General features: G+C 47.7%; 1 protein-coding gene across 4 annotated transcripts in view; it reads left to right on the forward strand.

The window, feature by feature from the left end:
- The window catches only part of LOC115475758 (proton-coupled amino acid transporter 1-like), an 81,439-nt gene that overhangs the window by 40,930 nt on the left and 18,361 nt on the right, over nucleotides 1-22,148 (forward strand). For all 4 annotated transcript variants that reach the window (XM_030211721.1, XM_030211722.1, XM_030211723.1 and 1 more), the window contains 2 exons: nucleotides 6,460-6,548; nucleotides 7,509-7,604. In XM_030211721.1, the coding sequence (XP_030067581.1) occupies nucleotides 6,460-6,548; nucleotides 7,509-7,604 (185 nt within the window). The remainder of the gene's footprint in view (nucleotides 1-6,459; nucleotides 6,549-7,508; nucleotides 7,605-22,148) is intronic.

A 22,148-nucleotide genomic window follows, 5' to 3' on the forward strand; every position in this document is an offset into this window, starting at 1 on the left:
GAAGCATTCGTGCTCCTGCTGTATCCATGTCCTGAATTGGCGTCACGTACTTCCGTGTTCGTCACAAGCAAAGACCAGTCACTGGAAGGGAACGCTGCAGAGTTGCCAGGCAACGGAACACGACGTCACACGCATGAGGGTGTCGTTGTCCCTCCCTTCCTCCCTCCCTTCCAGTTCCAGGCCCCCTACCTCCAAATTTTAAAAGTCATCTTCACTTACGAAGTCGGGTTTACGGTGGCCGGCAGCAGCGGTAAAGGGCATGCAGGCTCGACCCTTCTCTCTCTCTCTCTCAGCTGTGGTCCCGCCCTTGTGGAAACAGGAAATGAGGGTGGGACCAGAGCCGAGAGAGAGAGAAGGGCCAAGCCTGCACGCCTTTTACCCCTGCTGACGGCCGCTGTAACCCCAACTTGGTAAGTGAAGATGACTTCTAAAATTCAGAAGGAGAGGGGTGCTGGAACTGGAAGGGAGGGAGGGAAGAAGGGAGGGACGATGACCCTGGAACTGGGAGAGGGGGGGGGGGGATCCTGGAACTGGGAGGGAGGAGGGAGGGAGGGGGAATCCTGGAACTGGGAGTGAGGGAGGGGGGACCCTGAAACTCGGAAGGAGGGAGGGAACCTGAAACTCAGAGGGGGGGAGAGAGGGGGGAACCTGAAACTCGGAGGGAGGGGGGAACCTGAACCTCGGAGGCAGGGAGCAGGGAACCTGAAACTCGGTCCCCTGGGACACGGAGAGAGGGGATGACCCTGGAACTCGGAGGGAGGGAGGGGATCACCCTGGAACTTGATGGAAGGGAGGGAGGGGACGACCCTGGAACTCGGAGGGAGGGGGGACGACCCTGGAACTCGGAGGGAGGGAGGGAATGACCCTAGAACTCGGAGAGAGGGAGGGAGGGAGGGGATGACCCTGGAGCTCGGAGGAAGGGAGTGAGGGAGGGGTTGACCCTGGAGCTCAGAGGGAGGAAGGGAGGGAGGGGGAGGACGACCCTGGAACGCGGAGGGAGGGAGGGGATGACTCTGGAACGCGGAGGGAGGGAACCTGAAACTCGGAGGGAGCGGGGAACCTGAAACTTGGTCCCCTGGGACTCGGAGAGAGGGGACAACCCTGGAACTCGGAGGGAGGGAGGGAGGGGATGATCCTGGAACTCGGAGGGAGGTGACGACGACCCTGGAACTCTGAGAGAAGGGGGACGACCCTGGAACTCGGAGGGAGGGAATGACCCTAGAACTCGGAGGGAGGGAGGGGATGACCCTGGAGCTCGGAGGGAGGGAGGGGATGACCCTGGAGCTCAGAGGGAGGAAGGGAGGGAGGGGGAGGACGACCCTGGAACTCAGAGGAAGGGGATGACCCTGGAACTCGGAGGGAGGGAGTGAGGGGACGGACGACCCTGGAACTCGGAGGGAGGGAGGGAACCTGAAACTCGGAGGGAGGGAGCGGGGAACCTGAAACTCGGTCCCCTGGGATTTGAAGAGAAGGGACGACCCTGGAACTCGGAGGGAGGGGACGACGACCCTGGAGCTCGGAGGGAGGGAGGGAGGGAGGGGATGACCCTGGAGCTCAGAGGGAGGAAGGGAGTGAGGGGGAGGACGACCCTGGAACTCGGAGGGAGGGAGGGGATGACCCTGGAACTCGGAGGGAGGGAGGGGGGCCATGGCACACACTCTTTCTCACACACACACTCTCTCTCACAGACACACTCGCACCCAGTCTCACTCTCTCTCTCTGTCACACACACACGCTTGCACACTCACTCTCTCTCTCTCACTCAGTCACTCTCACACACACTCTCTCAAACACACGTTCTGAGGAAAACCTTGCTAGCGCCCGTTTCATTTGTGTCAGAAACCGGCCTTTTTTAGTAGTGTGTGTGTGTATGTGTATATATATATATATATATATATATATATATATACACACACACACACAGTGCACTCCATTTAAGAGCACGTCGGATAAGCGCATGCTCTGTTTAACTGCATGCCATTCTTCGGTCCTGTTTTTGGTGCCATCAATTTCTTTGGGGACAAACTTCGGTTTAGCGCAAATGCTCATTCAGGCACATCTTACTTTGAGTTGCACTCTGTATGCTTTCAACATTCACAAAAAACTTTTTTCCCTACATAATCTGTGTCATCATTTATCATTTATTAATTTTATATACTGTTTCTTATTGCTATTGCAAAACAGAACAGTTTACATTAAAAAGAAATACTTCTCATACAAACAAATAAGAACTCCAATCATTGATAGAAAAGCATAGCAACCCAAAAAGACAAAGAAATACATTTCTAATAAAATCTACTACTCCAAAAAAACAACAACAAAAAAACCCCCAATTACCTATAATAAATATAATTTAACCAAAACTTCTACACCTTACCTGCTATCATAAATTCTGTTCAATACAGTTTGTAAAAAGAAAAGTTTTCAGAAGTCTCGTCTTAACAGCACACAACCATTTAATTACAGGATTCAGAATTGTAGAAATATCAAAAGATATAAGAACATAACATAAGAATAGCCATACTGGGTCAGACCAATGGTCCATTTAACCCAGTATCCTGCTTCCAACAATGGCCAATCCAGGTCACAAGTACCTGACAGAAACCCAATTAGTAGCAACATTCTATGTTGTCAATCCCGGGGCAAGCAGTGGCTTCCCCCATGTCAATTTCAGTTACAGACTATGGACTTTTCCTCCAGGAACCTTTTTTAAACCAAGATATGCTAGCCACTGTTACAACATCCTTCCCCAACCTCCGCCAGCCGAAGTCTTCTTCCTTCGTTTGGTTTCTGAGGCTGATGTCCTGCATGTACAATGTGCAGGATGTCAGACTCACAGAAACAGAACGAAGCCCTGTAGATCTCAAAGCTTCGTTCTGTTTCTGTGAGTCTGATGTCCTGCACGTTGTATGTGCAGGACGTCAGACTCAGAAACCAAACAAAGGAAGAAGACTTCGGTTGATGGGGGTTGGGGTCCCCCGCCAGCAAAGGTAGCAGACAGCGACGGCAGGCAGGGGGGGGGGGGGGGACGAGAGGGTAGTCGGCTGGGGGGTCAAAGTTGGTGGCGGCGGCGGGGGGTGTCAGCAATGGCGCCAGGGGTGGGGCTAAAATGTGCCCCCTCACCTCGGGCTCTGGACCTCCCTCCTGCCGAAGTCTGGCTATATGCCCCTGCACACTAGTATATAAACATTACAAAGCAAAATGGTTCAGATAGGACTGAAGAGCCTGATCCAGTTCCCACGTCTCATTTTTTGATTTCAGATTGGACTTAACACGTTTAAAAAAAAAAAAAAAAGTACAAAGGATCTCAAAAAGAGGAACATGGGATATTTTATCTGGTAAAGCTGAAAGAGAGGAGGAAATAATTCGGAAGAGCAAAAGCGCAAATGAAAGAAAAGATAGAAAAAAAAAAAAAAGCACGGTGACAAGATTTTTTTTTTCAGGTACATCTGGGAAAGGAAGTAGGCCACAGGTGAAATTGTAATAAGAAAGATGCCGAGGAACACTGTGTTGGAAGCATGTCTTTCTGTGGACTCCATGCTTACCCGTTACATGTTCCTTAGTACTCTGAATCAGTAATTTCTGCTTACAGCTGTTCCTTCTGTTCGTTTCTAGAAGAGGAAGCGCTAGTTCTGAAAATGTTGAGAACCCTGTGAGAAATGCCGATTGCAGCAACCTGTGCAAATTCCCTGCAGAACTTTCCGAAATAGTGACAGGTCTCGGAGAGGAGTTCAGCATCATGTTTGTAGCAGATTGTGGTTTACAAATGAAGCCAAAACCAAGGCAGATAACACGGTCAATGGATGGAAGCTAGGAGGATGGACTTTGGAAAGATGTGGGAGTGCTGAGATAACTTTGGAAAAGTAGATAAAATATGCATACAGCATTTCTTACTGATTGTGGTCAGTTTTAAAGGGACTAGCATTCTCTTAGTGGAGTATTCTTCTGGGTAGCCAGAGTGAAAATGATTATTGTTGGTGAAGTTATACTGTTTAATGTGAATAGTGAGGATGTAGAGTTCTTTTAACACTGTTTCAAGAACTGTTTCTGTCTGTATGGCCCAGTCAGTTTTCCCAGGAAACCTATGGTTGGCAAACTATGTATGAACTTGGAATGGACTAGTTTTAAGTGAAGGGCTGTGGAGCAGTACAGTTTGAAGGGGTGCACCATGACACCAGAGTACAAAGCAATTGCGAATCCCCAATGTGTCTACAACACATGAACCTTATAACCTTATTCGACCACAATAGCTCTATGTATTTGTTTTTTTCTGCCGGAGTTGGCGAACGCCGCTACGGAACTATGTAAGCCACATTGAGCCTGCAAATAGGTGGGAAAATATGGGATACAAATGCAACAAATAATTAAAGAATGCAGTGTTTTACTTATCAGGCAGTGAGTCAGCAGGGGATTAAGAATGAAGAACAATAGAAAGATGGCAGAGGATTGTTAAAAAGAAAATAAAACCCCTCTCATTTCATTTTGGAGTGTGACAATCTTGGAATGGCTGTTTTTGTGGCAATACAAGGAAACGCGTCTCATGCCGCTCTCTCTTCTGCGCAGTGGAACATACCCTGGTACAGAACATTTAGTTACAGATATTTCAAATGATAGCCGGTGCTAATATCTGCTCTGGTGTACTAATGGTATTTCGAAAGCTGCTTAGCAACTGGTTACCATGACAACCCATGGAAAATAACAGATTTACTGGAATGATTCACTATGGTAAAAGGAAGCCCCATATTAGACAGGGCTGTGGATTCGGTACACAACAAACCTTCGACTCAGACTCCTCTATTTTTCTACTGTCCAAATCTGACCAAGAGAAATATGATTAATTACAGAAACGTAAGATATTTCTTTATGTATGAAATTAGGACTAATAGATCACATTTATTTGAAGTTTGAACAAAGAACCTGAACAAAAAAAAAAGTCAATGTATAAAATGATAAATTTACCATTTATTATACTGTTGTAAGTTTTTATTATGAAGCTGAAGTTGGTACATTTTTACGGACTCCAGCTCTACTCAGAATTGCTTCCAACTTTGACTCCAATTCCACAGTCCTGGTACTAGGAATCCATTTCTAAAGCATAACTTAAAAGAAAAGAAGTGCATTGTATAGTTAGTGCCTGTTCTTAATTGAGTACTAATATAAGAGGTTAGATATATGATGTTCAAGAACTTACACCAGCCATAGAGCTGATGTAAATTGCTGAAAAACATGCATAAATGATAGCCCTTTTTAGCAAGCTGTGGTAAAAGGGGGCCTACACTGGCGTCTGTGCGTGTTTTTTTATGCATGCCGAGGTCCCCTTTTACCACAGCTGGTAAAAGGGAAATCTCACTTTCCTACAGGAAATGGCCGTGCTGCAAGTAAAGAACTTGCCGCGTGGCCATTTTTGGGGGAGCCTTTACCGCCATCCATTAAGGTGACAGTAAGGGTGCCCGCGCTAACCTGGCGGTACAAAAATAAATAAAATTTTTGTAGCACCGGAAATGATGGCACGCTGGGGGTGGAAAGTAGCCTGGTGGTACTTTCTGTATAGTGATCGGTAAGCCCGTGTTGGGCTTACTGCCGCTTAGTAAAAGGAGTCCAGTATTCTTTAAGTTATATTTGTAACTGGGTGCCCCGTCCACACTACACTCATATTCCACCTATGTTTATACCCCACGTTCAAAGTATACATCGTTATATTTAGGTGCCTTTTACAGAAATAGCGTGTAGCTGGAATTTTGGCATTCATTCGCATATGTGAACACACACATATATATATATATATATGCCAGTATTTAGGCAGTTACACATACACTTGGGACTAGAATCTGTAAATGGCACTGAAATTTGGGCTCCGGAAAAAATGTACGCTGAACGTTATTCTATAAATGGCGCTCCGAGTTGGGCACCATTTATAGAGTAGCATATAGCGCCGGGATCCACGCCCAGCTTTGCGCACGAGGATTTACACCAACTGAAACCTGGTGTAAATCCTTGCGCGTGAGTTAGGTGTATATCTCACTGTGCGCAGCTTTTGTCAGTGCTCCTGACCTGCCCGTGCCCCTTTTTCAGTTGCGCGCTAAAAGATTTGTACATGCATCTTCATAGAATAGCGCCGAGCAAGATGCGCATGCAGGGCTAGCGCGGGAGCCCCTACTGCCACCTCAATGGGTGGTAGTAAGGGCTCCCCCCTGAAATGGCCGCGCGGCAAGTGCTTTACTTACCGCATGGCCATTTCCTGCAGGAAAGAGAGACTTCCCTTTTACCCACTGCGGTAAAGGGGGCCTCTGCGCGGGTGAAAAACGCAGTTTGGTAAAAGGGGCCCTTTGTGCACTGCTAACCACCTTCTTGCTTGCATGACACGATTGTCGTTTAAAAATATTATGGAGCTACAATTTTTAGTATTGTTGCACCATTTAACCTACTGAATGTGTCATTGTCTCTTTATTTCTGCTCTAGCTGGGTCCCCTCAGTCTGATGGTGATATGTGGCATTGCAGTTCACTGCATGGACATGTTGGTGAGATGTGCTCACCATCTGTGTCGGAGGTAGGAAAACTCGGCTACTCTTTTGTTCATGTTTCTGTGTTACTAGAAACAGTGCTGCCATAGTTTTGTAATGAGGTTTTGGCGGGCTTCTGATATCTTTTCAGCTAATGGGGTTTGGGGATCCCTACTGGCTACGCAAAGGTGAAAGTGGAAAGGGCCAGGCTCAGCTATATTTCTGTCCCTGGAATAAAGAAAAAGAGAAAATACTCTTGAAACATGAGACCTGGAACTTGAGTTAGACAGTGGAGCCCGAGCCTTAATCTTATAAAGGGACATTTTGAAAACTCTGCAGGCAGGTGCAGAGTTCACAGGTACTTTATCTATGGAGTCTGCATCAGTTCCCAAAGAGAAATTATGAGAAAATTTCCATTTGAAAATTGCCCAAGAAAAAATTACCAGCAGAGATTTGCCCCTTATTTTTCCTATGGGTATTTTTCTTGACGAAAAATAATTACACGTAGTTTTGAAAATGCAGAACTATCCTCTTTTCTAGCTTATTCTTGCCTGGGGACAAAAGTATATGCATTGAATTGACAGTTTTCAAAAACTCCTTTCCTGTGGTTAAACGGCTATTGGCTTTTTGAAAAATGCTCTCCGAAAGAGAGAATTAATTAAAGAAGGATGGTATTTGTATTGATTTGGATAGAAAATTAACATTCTGGCCTGCTAGATTCCAGGAAAGGCTTACAGAAGGGCTACATGTGTTTAAGATAACCTGTTGAATTGGCTAAATGATGTGCAAGCCCAAACTGATGTGTCTGAGAAATTTGTGTAATACAATCACCTCTTCTTTTGTAAATATTTATGGTCCTAATGGTGATATTAATGAGGAGCCTTCTCTTTAAGGCAAAGTTGTTGTTTCTTTGCTGTGAGGTATAATTTTAGATGTAATTCAGTGATTTTTTGAAAAATAATAATAGCTGTAAAGTGGAGTTTTAATAGACCTTTTTATTTCTTTAGGAAGCAATGTCCTTTCCTGGATTATGGAGACACAGTGGCGTCTGCATTGGAGGGGACCCCTAGTCCATGGCTTCGGGCACATGCGATTTGGGGGAGGTACATATTGCATTTCATGCTTTGCTTTGAGGATCAGAAGGACTTTCTGCTTTTGGCACTGCCACTGCCAATGTGATTCTCAGAGAAAACGTTGAAAGGTTAATAGGAGAGCATAAATTTCAGCTGCATTATACTAGCCAGTTCACTTTAGGATATGCAGAAGGAGAATTTAAAAGGGAAGGGACGTTGTTTGTGTCAAAATGTAGTTTAGTGATGATAGTACATGGATTCTGTATCAGCAATTACACACATAATTGCTGTTATAGAATACTAGCATAAATCAGCATTTACACACCAAACCATTAGGCAAAGGTGATCATATCATGTCATTGGCTGGTGTAACCACTGCAATTAAATATTGCAGTGGTTCATGAAAATGACAGAATTCTAGAATCTTAGCATGTAAATGCTAGGCACGCCCCTGATCCACCCAAGCTCCTCCCCCTTGCATTTATACTAGAGAATGACACGGGGACCGGGACCCATGGTAATCGCAGGAATGGGGACAGAGACATAGCCTGCAGGGATGGGGACAGACTTTGTCCCCGTGTCACTTTCTACTTTGAAGCCTGTTAATCAACTGGACTGTTATTTATGTTTGATTGATGCAGATGACAATGTTTTTATTTTTTGAAAAAACAAGCAAACATTCCACAGCTAGCAAAATTTGCATGGGGGATCATGTACATCCTGCTACCAGCACATCTTCTAAGAAGACATCTTCAATTGCAGGAGGGACTGTGGAAGACAGGAGAGCTAAACTGAGATTATTGATGACTTCATATTCATCCACAGATTAAAAAATCATAACAGTGCTTCATAGGGCATATTTCTCCCCTCTAGAGCATACAGAAGGGGTTGTATTTTGTACTCCTGGACATTTTAACAGGGTGGATTAGGATTCCTTGGGGTAGTAGAAGTCTGCTATTGTTGGGGTTGGAAGGGTAGAGGGTGGTGGTGGTAGTGGTGGGAGGGTTTATTATAGTTGCTCATTGTTATTATTGTTTTCTATTTGTAATTTATACATAACAGTTGCACAGCATATTGTTCCTTTTTATACTTTAATAAAAAGATTTAAATATAAAATCATAAGTTTTCGAGGCTTCTGCAGATGAGAACAGAGCCCATGGGATGGGGACAGAACCCAGGGGACAGGGCAGGGACGGGGACAAATTTTATCCCCATGTCATTCTCTAATTTATACTTAAGTGCAGGTATGCACGTAATTACAAATTAATGGTAACTCCAGTTATTGCCTATTATTGGGTGGTAGTGGCAATTAGCCCCTAATTTACCAATTAAGTGTGTAACTGCTAGTGTTGTGTAACCTATGTGTATAATTTTGCATGAAAATATGCACACAGGATTATAGGATTAGCAAGTATGTGCTAAGTGGGCAGACTGTGCACATTTTTAAATAAGCATATGCCTTCTTTACCCATATTATACACTTTTTTTTAAAGAGTACACCCTTGTAATGACATTTGTTAGGAATAAAAAAAAAACACCTGGAAAAAAGTGACCCAAAATAGACGCGTGGCAATTTTGATTTTGCCATGTGTCCATTTTCCTGGGAAAAAAAGAGGCCTTTTTTCCAGGTGCGCTGAAAAATGATTCTGCGCGCGCCCAAAACCCGCGCCTATACTACCGCAAGCCATTTTTCAGCGAGTCTTTGTAAAAGGACCCCTAAATCCTTCCACTTCTTTGCTCTGTCCCCCTCTTCCTATAACTGCATTATATGTCTTCCCCTTTCTGTTTATGCTGTCTCCCCCACCTTCAGTTTTTTAACTTGCCTGAAAATTTCAGTCCACGGAATACGCTTTCACTGGTACTGAGCTGAAGCTGATGCTCAGACTGGAAAAGAAAAGTCCATTCTTCAAAGATTCTGTGCACCACCTGCAGTCATGTGTTTCCAAAGCCACTCTATGTAGTTATGCGTTTCTTTGAGTTGGCATTTTGTCAAGGAACAACATAAAATGTTTTGTCCAAGCATGCAGTCTGGGTCTTATCATGAGTTAGGTTTTTTTTTAATGTTTGTCCTCTTGATCTCCCAGAAAATACTAGCATGTGACATATACTGTATAATTATTTTTAAATTTTTGAGGTATTCTTCTACAAAATAATAAGGAACACATTATCCCCCTCATTCTGTAACAGGGTACCTAAATTTAAGGGCCTTTTGCTTGCTTAAAATGACAGAATACTGCTCTCCATGCAAGTAGATGTACACCCTTATGGAGGAGATTCTATATGGTGCCTAAAAAAATCGGTGCTAAAATCAGCGTATTCTATAATCAGTACCTAGATATAGGCACTGATTATAGAATACGCTTAGTTGATATTTGAGCGTCTAAATCTGCGCGCATCCGTTTACACCAACTAAAACATGGCATAAATCCCGGCGCTTAGATTTAGGCAGACTGGGCCATAGGCTTATCTTCGGAAAAACGCAATTTGAAAGCGCAAAACCCATCTGCGAAAACTACATTGGCCCCCAATCAAAGAACGCATTGCTTTCAAAATCTGCACCCTGGTTCACAAAATTATCTATGGTGAAGCCCCGGGATACATGACAGACTTGATCGACCTACCAACTAGAAACGCATCCGAATCAACACAGACGTACCTAAATCTGCACTACCCAAGCTGCAAAGGTCTCAAATACAAATCAACTTACGCATCCAGCTTCTCCTACATAAGCATAAAACTGTGGAACGCATTACCAAAAGCCTTGAAAACTACTTACGACTACCTAAACTTACGGAAAAAACGAAAAACTAACCTGTTTAAAAAGGCATACCCTACCGATCCAACATAAATGCCTGATCTCTGCAACACAACAAAACTAAAGTACGTAATGGCCATAACACAACTGTTCCATTGTACGATTCCCTAATGTGGCTGTACCACATGAACTTTATCTTACCACAACATTACTTTGTATTTGTTTACACCGGAGTCTGCAAACGCCTCTCAGGTACCATGTAAGCCACATTGAGCCTACAAATAGGTGGGAAAATATGGGATACAAATGTAACAAATAAATAAAATGTTCGCTAACTAGGCGCTTGCATTTCAGAACACCCGCAAAACGCCCATTTCCCCGCCCATAACCATGCCCGTTTTTGCCTGTGCACATTAGAAGTTCGGCGCACATCATTACAGAATATGCTTAGTGTGTTGCGCGTCTAAATTCTAATCAATGCCAATTAGTGCTCATTATTGCTTGTTAAGTGCTGATATCAGCGCTCAGCCTGTTAAGTCAATTATAGAATCCACACCGATTTTGGTGCCTAAATCTAAGCGCACTATATAGAGTCCGGGGGTGTGTGTGTAAATGGCAGTAGTGTGGCCATGTGCTATTCAATATCTACTTACTTAAATTGCATAGTGCATAATTGCTAGAGGGCCATCCAAAGGTTGGGGCTGACATTTATACAGGCAACTTACAGAATACTGTAAGCTACATACATTAGTGTCACATTTGGATGCTGACATTTATGTGAGCCATAGACCTGTTTTAAATGTTCATCCTGCTTTTAGGTACATTGATATGGGTTTATGCTAGTGTTCTGTAGAGACACATCACATCACATATGTGTTCTTATACCCACGAATAAATACCCCTTAATTCTTTTTTTTTTAATTCTTTTTTTAAATTGTATATATTTTATTATAGAAAGAAGAAAACACATGTAACAAACTGCAAAGAAAAACAAAACCAATTATTACAAACATTTCCCCTTTCCACTTTTGTCTTGAATTATTTATTCCCCCCTCTCCGTTATCGTAGCTAAGACTATCCCCTACATTCCTTGAACCCCCTAATTCTTTAAAAGTTGCTAAAAATTGTGTGTGCAAATTTGCATGCACAATTTCATTGAATAAGCTAATTAGCGCTGATAATTGGCTTGCTAAGCAATTATTGGTACTAATTGGATTTAATCAGAATTTCACATGCAAGTTCAAAAAGAGGGCACAGAAATGGGAGGGTAATGGGCAGAATGGGGCATTCCTAACATTTATGCGCGTTGTTATAGAATGAGGGGGGGGGGGCATACGCGCCTACATATACACTGCATAATGGCTACTCCTAAAGTTAGGTGCAACTCCCTGGTGTAAGCGATATTCTATAAACCGCACCTAACTTTTAGTGTGGCTTATAGAATAGCGCTTTTTTCGGTTCCATATATAGAATTCATCCCATGGCTCCTAATTGATGTCACTGTATAATAGAATTGTATTTATTTTATTTATTCAGAACATTTATACCCCGCTTTATACCACTGAGAGCAGCCTCAAAGCGGCTTACAAAGAACTGAAGAAACAATTACAATGTCAGTAGAGAGGAAGGCACAGAGAAAGAAGGGAGGGGAAGAAACATGTGTTGGTGTTCCCCAGGGATCTGTCCTTGGACCCCTTCTCTTCTCAATCTACACCTCTTCCCTGGGCTCCCTGATCTCATCTCATGGCTTCCAGTATCATCTCTATGCTGATGACACCCAGCTGTATCTCTCCACACCAGACATCACCGCGGAGACCCAGGCAAAGGTATCAGCCTGCTTATCCGACATTGCTGCCTGGATGTCCAACCGCCACCTGAAACTGAACATGTCCAAGACCGAGCTCATCGTCTTTCCACCAAAACCCACCTCTCCTCTTCCTCCACTTTCTATCTCAGTTGATAACACCCTCATCCTCCCTGTCTCATCTGCCCGCAACGTCGGAGTCATCTTTGACTCCTCCCTCTCCTTCTCTGCGCATATCCAGCAGATAGCCAAGACCTGTCGCTTCTTCCTCTTTAACATCAGCAAAATTCGCCCTTTCCTCTCTGAACACACCACCCGAACTCTCGTCTACGCTCTCATTACCTCTAGCCTTGACTACTGCAACTTACTCCTCACCGGCCTCCCACTTAGCCATCTATCCCCCCTTCAATCTGTTCAGAACTCTGCTGCACGTCTTATATTCCGCCAGAACCGATATACTCATATCACCCCTCTCCTCAGGTCACTTCACTGGCTTTCAATCAGATACCGCATTCAGTTCAAGCTTCTCCTTCTTACCTACAAATGCACTCAGTCTGCTGCCCCTCACTACCTCTCTACCCTCATCTCCCCTTACGTTCCCGCCCGAAACCTCTGTTTACAGGACAAATCCCTCCTCTCAGTACCCTTCTCCACCACCGCCAACTCCAGGCTCCGCTCATTCTGCCTCGCCTCACCCTATGCTTGGAATAACCTTCCTGAGCCCTTACGCCAAGCCCCCTCCCTGCCCATCTTCAAGTCTTTGCTTAAAGCCCACCTCTTCAATGCTGCTTTCGGCACCTAACTCTTACCTTTCAGGAAATCCAGACTGCCCTAATTTGACTGCCCCTATCGGACTGACTGTTCACCTGTCCTTTAGATTGTAAGCTCTTTGAGCAGGGACTGTCCTTCTATGTTAAATTGCACAGCGCTGCGTAACCCTAGTAGCGCTTTAGAAATGTTAAACATAGTAAACATAGTAGATGACGGCAGAAAAAGACCTGCATTGGTTCTTCTAGTCTGCCCAAGAAGATAAATTCATATGTGCTACTTTTTTATTTGTACTGTCCTCTTCAGTGCACAGACCGTATAAGTCTGGCCAGCCCTATCCCCGCCTCCCAACCACCAGCTGTGGCACAGACCCTATAAGTCTGCCCAGCACTACCCCCGCCTCCCACGTAGTAGTAGTAGTAAACAGAAAAAAATAGAGAATAACCTTTCTCCGAGGACAAGCAGGCTGCTTGTTCTCACGACTGGGTGACGTCCGCGGCAGCCCCCACCAACCGGAAATAAGCTTCGCGGGACGGTCAGCACGCAGGGCACGCCCACCGCGCATGCGCGGCCGTCTTCCCGCCCGTGCGCGACCGCTCCCGCCAGTTACTTTTTTTCCGCGACTGAGAGAGTTGTGTTTTCCCCTCTCTCTCGTTTCAGCCGCCGGATTTTTTCGACCGCGTTTACGCGGATCGTCGCTTTTGGCCTGTTCGGCCTCTTCTTTTTCTTCTTCTCTTTTATTAAAAAAAAAAAAAAAAAAAAAAAGAATTTTGCGCGTGTGGAGCACGCGCTCCTTCTTTTCCCTCGCTTTCTAGCGGGGACGCCTCGTTGCGGCCTAGTGGCCGCTCGGTCGGTTACAATTTTCGTGGTGTGATTTTAGCCACCATTGCCGACTTTGACTTCGCCGACGCGATTTTTCCGTCGATGTCCTCGAAGGTCCCGAGTGGATTTAAAAAGTGTGGTCGCTGCGGCCGGCCGATCTCGCAGACCGACACCCACGCTTGGTGCCTCCAGTGCCTCGGGCCGGAGCACAATCTCAAGTCGTGCGTTTTGTGTCTCGGTCTCCGGAAACGGACTCAGGTTGCGAGGCAAGTTCTGCGGGACCGTCTTTTTGGAACTTGCGCCGGCCCCTCGACGTCGACCTCGACGGCATCGGTATCGAAGACCGGTTCTTCGGTACCGGTATCGATGCCCGAGACATCGGCACCGATGGCAGCGACCCCAGGAGAACAGGTCCCGTCGGCCCGCCGGTCCGCCGGCGAGAGTGGGGTAGAGAGACCGCGTGGGCAGTCGGCCCCGGTCACTCCCTCAACTCGTGAGCCACGGGACCGAACCCTGTCGGACCCGGTACCCCGAGACCGAGGGGGATCGACCTCCTCCTCCTCCATGCCCTCCGGCACCGGTGACGTGCACCGGAAAAAAGACAAGAAGCGCCGTCACCGGGAGCCCTCGGTGCACCCTGCAGAGGAGTCGACGCCGAAGCGTCATCGCAGAGAGGAGAGATCTCCGTCGGTGGTCGAGGTACCGACGCGTCGGGGTTCCGGCACCTCGGTGCCATCTCCTGGCCCCCAGCAGCTTCCGGCACCGACACCCTTACCGGCCCCACCGCCTTTCCCGGCAGCGGGCCTGGACGAGTGCCTCAGAGCCATCCTTCCGGGGATCCTGGAAGGGCTGATGCGCCAGGCTGTGCCGGCGCCGGGGGTGCTTGCGCCCTCGGCGCCGATGACTGTGGCGCCGGCGAGCTCTAGCCCGGCGCCGGGGCAGTCGACACCGCCGCCGCTTGCGGTGCCGGTCTCGACAGCCACGCAGGTGGAGTCCCCGTCGACGTCGATGGAGGGAGCTCCGTCCCCGCCGGCGCGGGAGTCCACCGCTCGACGACACCGAGACCTTGGTGCCTCGACGTCGAGCCGGGCCCGGTACCGGACTCAGCTACATGAGCTAATGTCCGATACCGAGGACGAGGACTCGTGGGGGGAAGAGGAGGACCCGAGATATTTCTCCTCCGAGGAGTCTACAGGCCTTCCCTCGGACCCCACGCCGTCACCGGAGAGGAAGCTCTCACCTCCTGAGAGTCTCTCCTTTGCCTCCTTTGTGCGGGATATGTCTATAAGCATTCCCTTTCCCGTGGTCTCTGTGGAAGAGCCGAGGGCCGAGATGCTCGAGGTCCTCGACTATCCATCACCACCTAGAGAGTCCTCCACGGTACCGCTGCACAATGTCCTGAAGGAGACGCTGCTCCGGAACTGGGTGCGACCACTAACTAATCCCACCATTCCCAAGAAAGCAGAGTCCCAGTACAGGATCCACTCTGACCCAGAGCTCATGCGGCCCCAGTTGCCCCATGACTCAGCGGTCGTGGATTCTGCTCTCAAGAGGGCACGGAGTTCGAGGGATACCGCCTCGGCGCCCCCGGGGCGGGAGTCTCGCACTCTGGACTCATTTGGGAGGAAGGCCTACCAATCCTCCATGCTCGTGACCCGCATCCAATCTTACCTGCTCTATATGAGCATCCACATGCGGACCTATGTGCAACAGCTGGCGGACCTGGTCGATAAGCTCCCGCCGGAGCAGTCCAGGCCTTATCAGGAGGTGGTCAGGCAGCTGAAGGCGTGCAGAAAGTTCCTGTCCAGGGGGATTTTTGACACCTGTGACGTGGCATCTCGTGCTGCGGCCCAAGGTATAGTGATGCGCAGGCTCTCATGGCTGCGTGCCTCTGACCTGGACAACCGCACCCAGCAGAGACTGGCTGACGTCCCTTGCCGGGGGGATAACATTTTCGGTGAGAAGGTCGAGCAGATGGTGGACCAACTGCATCAGCGGGAAACCGCTCTCGACAAGCTCTCCCACCGGACGCCTTCAGCACCCGCCCCCACGGGTGGGCGTTTTTCCCGGGCACGGCAGGCTGCACCCTATTCTTTTGCAAAGCGTAGGTACAACCAGCCGGCCCGAAGGCCTCGTCAGGCACAGGGACAGCCCCAGCGCGCTCGTTCTCGTCAACAGCGTGCGCCTAAGCAGCCCCCTGCGCCTCCACAGCAAAAGCCGGGGACGGGCTTTTGACTGGATCCACGGGAACATAGCCGCCCTACAAGTGTCCGTACCGGACGATCTGCCGGTCGGAGGGAGGTTAAAATTTTTTCACCAAAGGTGGCCTCTCATAACCTCCGACCAGTGGGTTCTCCAAATAGTGCGGTGCGGATACGCCCTGAATTTGGCATCCCTGCCTCCAAATTGTCCTCCGGGAGCTCAGTCTTTCAGCTCCCATCACAAGCAGGTACTTGCAGAGGAACTCTCCGCCCTTCTCAGCGCCAATGCGGTCGAGCCCGTACCACCCGGGCAGGAAGGGCAGGGATTCTATTCCAGGTACTTCCTTGTGGAAAAGAAAACAGGGGGGATGCGTCCCATCCTAGACCTGAGAGGCCTGAACAAATTCCTGGTCAAAGAAAAGTTCAGGATGCTTTCCTTGGGCACCCTTCTGCCAATGATTCAGAAAAACGATTGGCTATGTTCCCTGGATTTAAAGGACGCATACACTCACATCCCGATACTGCCAGCTCACAGGCAGTATCTCAGATTCCGACTGGGCGCACGGCACTTTCAGTATTGTGTGCTGCCCTTTGGGCTCGCCTCTGCCCCACGAGTGTTTACCAAGTGCCTCGTGGTGGTAGCGGCCTATCTACGCAAGCTGGGAGTGCACGTGTTCCCATATCTCGACGATTGGCTGGTCAAGAACACCTCGGAGGCAGGAGCCCTCCGGTCCATGCAGTGCACTATCCAACTTCTGGAGCTGCTGGGGTTTGTGATAAATTACCCAAAGTCCCATCTCCAGCCAACTCAGTCTCTGGAATTCATAGGAGCGCTGCTGAATTCCCAGACAGCTCAGGCCTACCTTCCCGAAGCGAGGGCCACCAATCTCTTGACCCTGGCTTCGCAGACCAGAGCGTCTCAGCAGATCACAGCTCGGCAGATGTTGAGACTTCTGGGTCATATGGCCTCCACAGTTCATGTGACTCCCATGGCTCGTCTTCACATGAGATCTGCTCAATGGACCCTAGCTTCCCAGTGGTTCCAGGCCACCGGGAATCTAGAAGATGTCATCCGCCTCTCCACCAGTTGCCGCACTTCACTGCTCTGGTGGACCATCCGGACCAATTTGATCCTGGGACGCCCATTCCAAATTCCGCAGCCCACGAAAGTGCTGACGACGGATGCATCTCGCCTGGGGTGGGGAGCCCATGTCGATGGGCTCCACACTCAGGGTCTGTGGTCCCTCCAGGAAAAGGATCTGCAGATCAACCTCCTGGAGCTCCGGGCGATCTGGAACGCACTGAAGGCTTTCAGAGATCGGCTGTCCTGTCAAATTATCCAAATTCGGACAGACAATCAGGTTGCAATGTATTACGTCAACAAGCAGGGGGGCACCGGATCTCGCCCCCTGTGCCAGGAGGCCGTCGGGATGTGGCGTTGGGCGTGTCGGTTCGGCATGCTCCTCCAAGCCACGTACCTGGCAGGCGTAAACAACAGTCTGGCCGACAGACTGAGCAGAGTCATGCAACCGCACGAGTGGTCGCTCCATGCCAGAGTGGTACGCAAGATCTTCCGAGCGTGGGGCACCCCCTCGGTGGACCTTTTCGCCTCTCAGACCAACCACAAGCTGCCTCTGTTCTGTTCCAGACTTCAGGCACACGGCAGGCTAGCGTCGGATGCCTTTCTCCTCCATTGGGGGACCGGCCTCCTGTATGCTTATCCTCCCATACCTTTGGTGGGGAAGACCTTACTGAAGCTCAAGCAAGACCGCGGCACCATGATTCTGATCGCGCCCTTTTGGCCCCGTCAGATCTGGTTCCCTCTTCTTCTGGAGTTGTCCTCCGAAGAACCGTGGAGATTGGAGTGTTTTCCGACTCTCATTTCGCAGAACGACGGAGCGTTGCTGCACCCCAACCTTCAATCCCTGGCTCTCACGGCCTGGATGTTGAGGGCGTAGACTTCGCTGCGTTGGGTCTGTCTGAGGGTGTCTCCCGGGTCTTGCTTGCCTCTAGGAAGGATTCCACTAAAAAGAGTTACTTTTTCAAGTGGAGGAGGTTTGTCGTGTGGTGTGAGAGCATGGCCCTAGAACCTCGTTCTTGCCCTGCACAGAACCTGCTTGAATACCTTCTGCACTTATCAGAGTCTGGCCTCAAGACCAACTCAGTAAGGAATCACCTTAGTGCGATTAGTGCTTACCATTATCGTGTGGAAGGAAAAGCCATCTCTGGAGAGCCTTTAGTCGTTCGCTTCATGAGAGGCTTGCTTTTGTCAAAGCCCCCTATCAAGCCTCCTGTTGTGTCATGGGATCTCAACGTCGTCCTCACCCAGCTGATGAAACCTCCTTTTGAGCCACTGAATACCTGCCATCTGAAGTACTTGACCTGGAAGGTCATTTTCTTGGTGGCAGTTACTTCAGCTCGTAGGGTCAGTGAGCTTCAAGCCCTAGTAGCTCATGCTCCATATACCAAATTTCATCACAACAGAGTAGTGCTCCGCACCCACCCAAAGTTCCTGCCGAAGGTGGTGTCGGAGTTCCATCTTAACCAGTCAATTGTCTTGCCAACATTCTTCCCCAGGCCACATACCCGCCCTGCTGAACGTCAGTTGCACACATTGGACTGCAAGAGAGCATTGGCCTTCTACTTGGAGCGGACACAGCCCAACAGACAGTCCGCCCAATTGTTTGTTTCTTTCGACCCTAACAGGCTAGGGGTCGCTGTCGGGAAACGCACCATCTCTAATTGGCTAGCAGATTGCATTTCCTTCACTTACGCCCAGGCTGGGCTGACTCTTGAGGGTCATGTCACGGCTCATAGTGTCAGAGCCATGGCAGCGTCAGTGGCCCACTTGAAGTCAGCCACTATTGAAGAGATCTGCAAGGCTGCGACGTGGTCATCTGTCCACACATTCACATCTCATTACTGCCTCCAGCAGGATACCCGACGCGACAGTCGGTTCGGGCAGTCGGTGCTGCAGAATCTGTTTGGGGTGTAAATCCAACTCCACCCTCCAGGACCCGAATTTATTCTGGTCAGGCTGCACTCTCAGTTAGTTGTTCTTCGTAGGTCAATTTCTGTTATACCCTCGCCGTTGCGAGGTTCAATTGACCTGGGTTCTTGTTTTGAGTGAGCCTGAGAGCTAGGGATACCCCAGTCGTGAGAACAAGCAGCCTGCTTGTCCTCGGAGAAAGGGTATGATACATACCTGTAGCAGTTGTTCTCCGAGGACAGCAGGCTGATTGTTCTCACCTTCCCTCCCTCCTCCCCTTTGGAGTTGTGTGTTTCATATTTTTTGCTAGTCATTCAACTGGCGGGAGCGGTCGCGCACGGGCGGGAAGACGGCCGCGCATGCGCGGTGGGCGTGCCCTGCGTGCTGACCGTCCCGCGAAGCTTATTTCCGGTTGGTGGGGGCTGCCGCGGACGTCACCCAGTCGTGAGAACAATCAGCCTGCTGTCCTCGGAGAACAACTGCTACAGGTATGTATCATACCCTTTTTTGTGTATTCCTTGTTCGTCACAGTACCTACAGTGTTGGTTTGCAGAGAAGTATTAATGAGTTTGCCCATCCAGAATTTTCAGAGTTGATAGTAATGTAAGTTCAGTGCAGGAAGATTTCGGAAGCTGAACTGAATTTCAAGACACTGAAATTGTATCTGGCAGAGAAGAGAGGTTAGAGCTAAGAAGCTGCAGGAGCCTCAAGGTTATGCTACCTTCATCTTAGCAGTAGAGACATTATATCATCAGATGATATGCTGCGACAGGCAGAATATAAAATGAAGAAATTGAATTGAATGAGATATTCCATGCAGGAGATGAAATAACCCTATGTATGGCCACGCAGGCAAAGATGCTGTGCACAAAACAGCCTAACTTATAGAGCTGGAACACAATGTGGGGTGGGAGGTGTGGGGAGGAGACATGGAAGCATATTTTCAAAGCACTTTGGGAGGCTAAGTTCCATAGGTTTCTATGGAACTTTGGGAGGCTAAGTGCTTTGAAAATGAGCCTCATGGACAGAGAAGCATAGGAGTGGAAGAGTTCCACTTTTACATCTTTACTCATAAGAATGTACTTATTAATTCTAATGCTTATGTTCATTATTCTTTCTGGAAATAAAGGCTAATGCATTTTCAGTACTTACTTTCTGTGAGTTATCCTGTCCCCAGAGGGCTTAAAATCTAAGCCTGTATCTGAGGCAGTGGAGGCTTATGTGATGTGCCCAAGGTTATAAGGAGTGTTAGTGGGATATTAACCCGGACTTCTCTGCTTCTTAGGCACCGCTCTAACCATTAAGCTATCCAGTCGGTGGTCATACAGTAGCTAAGGTCCCATCAAACACTCTGAGGGCACTTCTGTAACACGTTAGAGGGAGCCTGATTGGCGCATATTCTAAAAAAAGGCCGACTACTATGCTAGAATACTAGCAGAAATGGGCATGTGTCATGCATATGGTTAGGTACTAGCGCTTACCCCAGCCATAGAACCAGTGAAAGCGATTGACCCGAATGCTGGAGAAACACATGTAATTTATAGTATTCTATAGATTCCTTGTGTAAGTGAGAGACCTGCTCATGCTCCACCCACTTCTTGGAGATGAGTAGTAGGTACAAAAGTGAGGTGGATCCAAAGAGGATACATAAATGCTGAAAATCCTCTTAAGAGCTATTTTGTAAATATGTACATATCTTATGTAGCACGTATTTGTCAGGTGGGTGCACACATAGGTGGGAAGTGGATGGTAGGTTCAAAAGTGAGTTGGATCCAAAGAGGATATCAAAGAAACTTTATTGTGAACAAACTGTAAAACGACCCGACACGACTGTGTTTCAACACAAAAGGCCTGCCCCAGGGGTCCAGTAAATCTCTAATGTTATGGTGAAACATTTAACAAAAGAGTATTGTCAACATCCAAGTTGTTGGATCCTCAGTGGTACACAAAAGTTGAACTGCAAAAGTCATCCGACCTGCTGGTGTTCGTGACGCAAAAGATACACCAGCTAGTCAGACGACTTTTGCATAACATTAGAGATTTACTGGACCCCTGAAGCAGGCCTTTTGTGCCAAAACATGGCCGTGTTGGGTCGTTTTACAGTTTGTTCACAATAAAGTTTCTTTGATATCCTCTTTGGATCCGCCTCACTTTTGTACCTATCACCCACTTCCCGCCCATGTGTGCACACACCTGACAAATACGTGCTATATAAGATATGTATATATTTACAAAATAGCTCTTAAGAGGATTTTCGGCATTTATGTACATATGTGGGTAATTGCTAAATGTTGGTGCCTTATTTATAGAATTACCCCCTATTTGTTGGTTCTTTCTTTGACAAAAAGAGTGCTTTAGGACATTTTCAGTTCACATTAAAGGTTAAAGTATAAATCAAAACACGAAACCTTCTTATTGAGGATGTGGCTTAGCTGGAATATGTTCGCCACATAGTATTATTTTAATAGAAAAAGTTTTCTCGGTGTAGGGTGTGATGACTGACAATAATCCAACAGAGCACATGTACATTAAATGAATTACACCAAGGACCACAAAACCTCTTTTCTTGTCGTCCGTACCAGACCAGTCGAGGCCACTGGGACTAGTTGTGTCCATCAACCAGCAAATGGAAGTAGAAGAAAGTAATTCTTTGTGAGTTGCCCTCTAAGAGTATCGCGCAGCTCTGGAATGTTCAGTATTTTCTCTGTCTCCAAGCAGATGGATGATGGATTGCACAGCTCCTGTTTGGTGCTCTTATGGCTCCTAACTCAGCTGTTTACAGGGTTTAGTAGAGCAGGGGTTTTACTAATGAGCAAGTTAGCTCCTTTTGAAAAAAATCTGCCTTATGATGTGACTGGAGCTGGATGACACCTGGTGGTGTCAGGTCCCTCCCCCCCTTTCCCAACGCGGCTGTTGGTAGACTCCTCAGGTGCCTTTTCAGAGAAATTTTTTATTTGGTAGGACTTATCCTCTCAATTTGGTAAATTATTTTTATTTAACTTGGAGTTGGACCTCTCTAATGCTTTGCTCTTGAATGGTTCAGCTGGCAGCTGGAGTTCTTCCCACCTATTTTTCTTTGATCTGCTGTTCTGGCCAAACAATTCTGAAGGCTATTCCTTCTCTCTTCTAAGCTTATATCTTTGCTGGTAGTATTGTTTGGTACTGGTGTGGTTTGTTGGCAGGCTTTAACTCTGCCCTGGTAACCTGTAGTACATCGCTATCTCCTTGGCTTCTT

Source organism: Microcaecilia unicolor, chromosome 8, assembly GCF_901765095.1.
Source record: "Microcaecilia unicolor chromosome 8, aMicUni1.1, whole genome shotgun sequence".
NCBI lineage: Eukaryota > Metazoa > Chordata > Amphibia > Gymnophiona > Siphonopidae > Microcaecilia > Microcaecilia unicolor.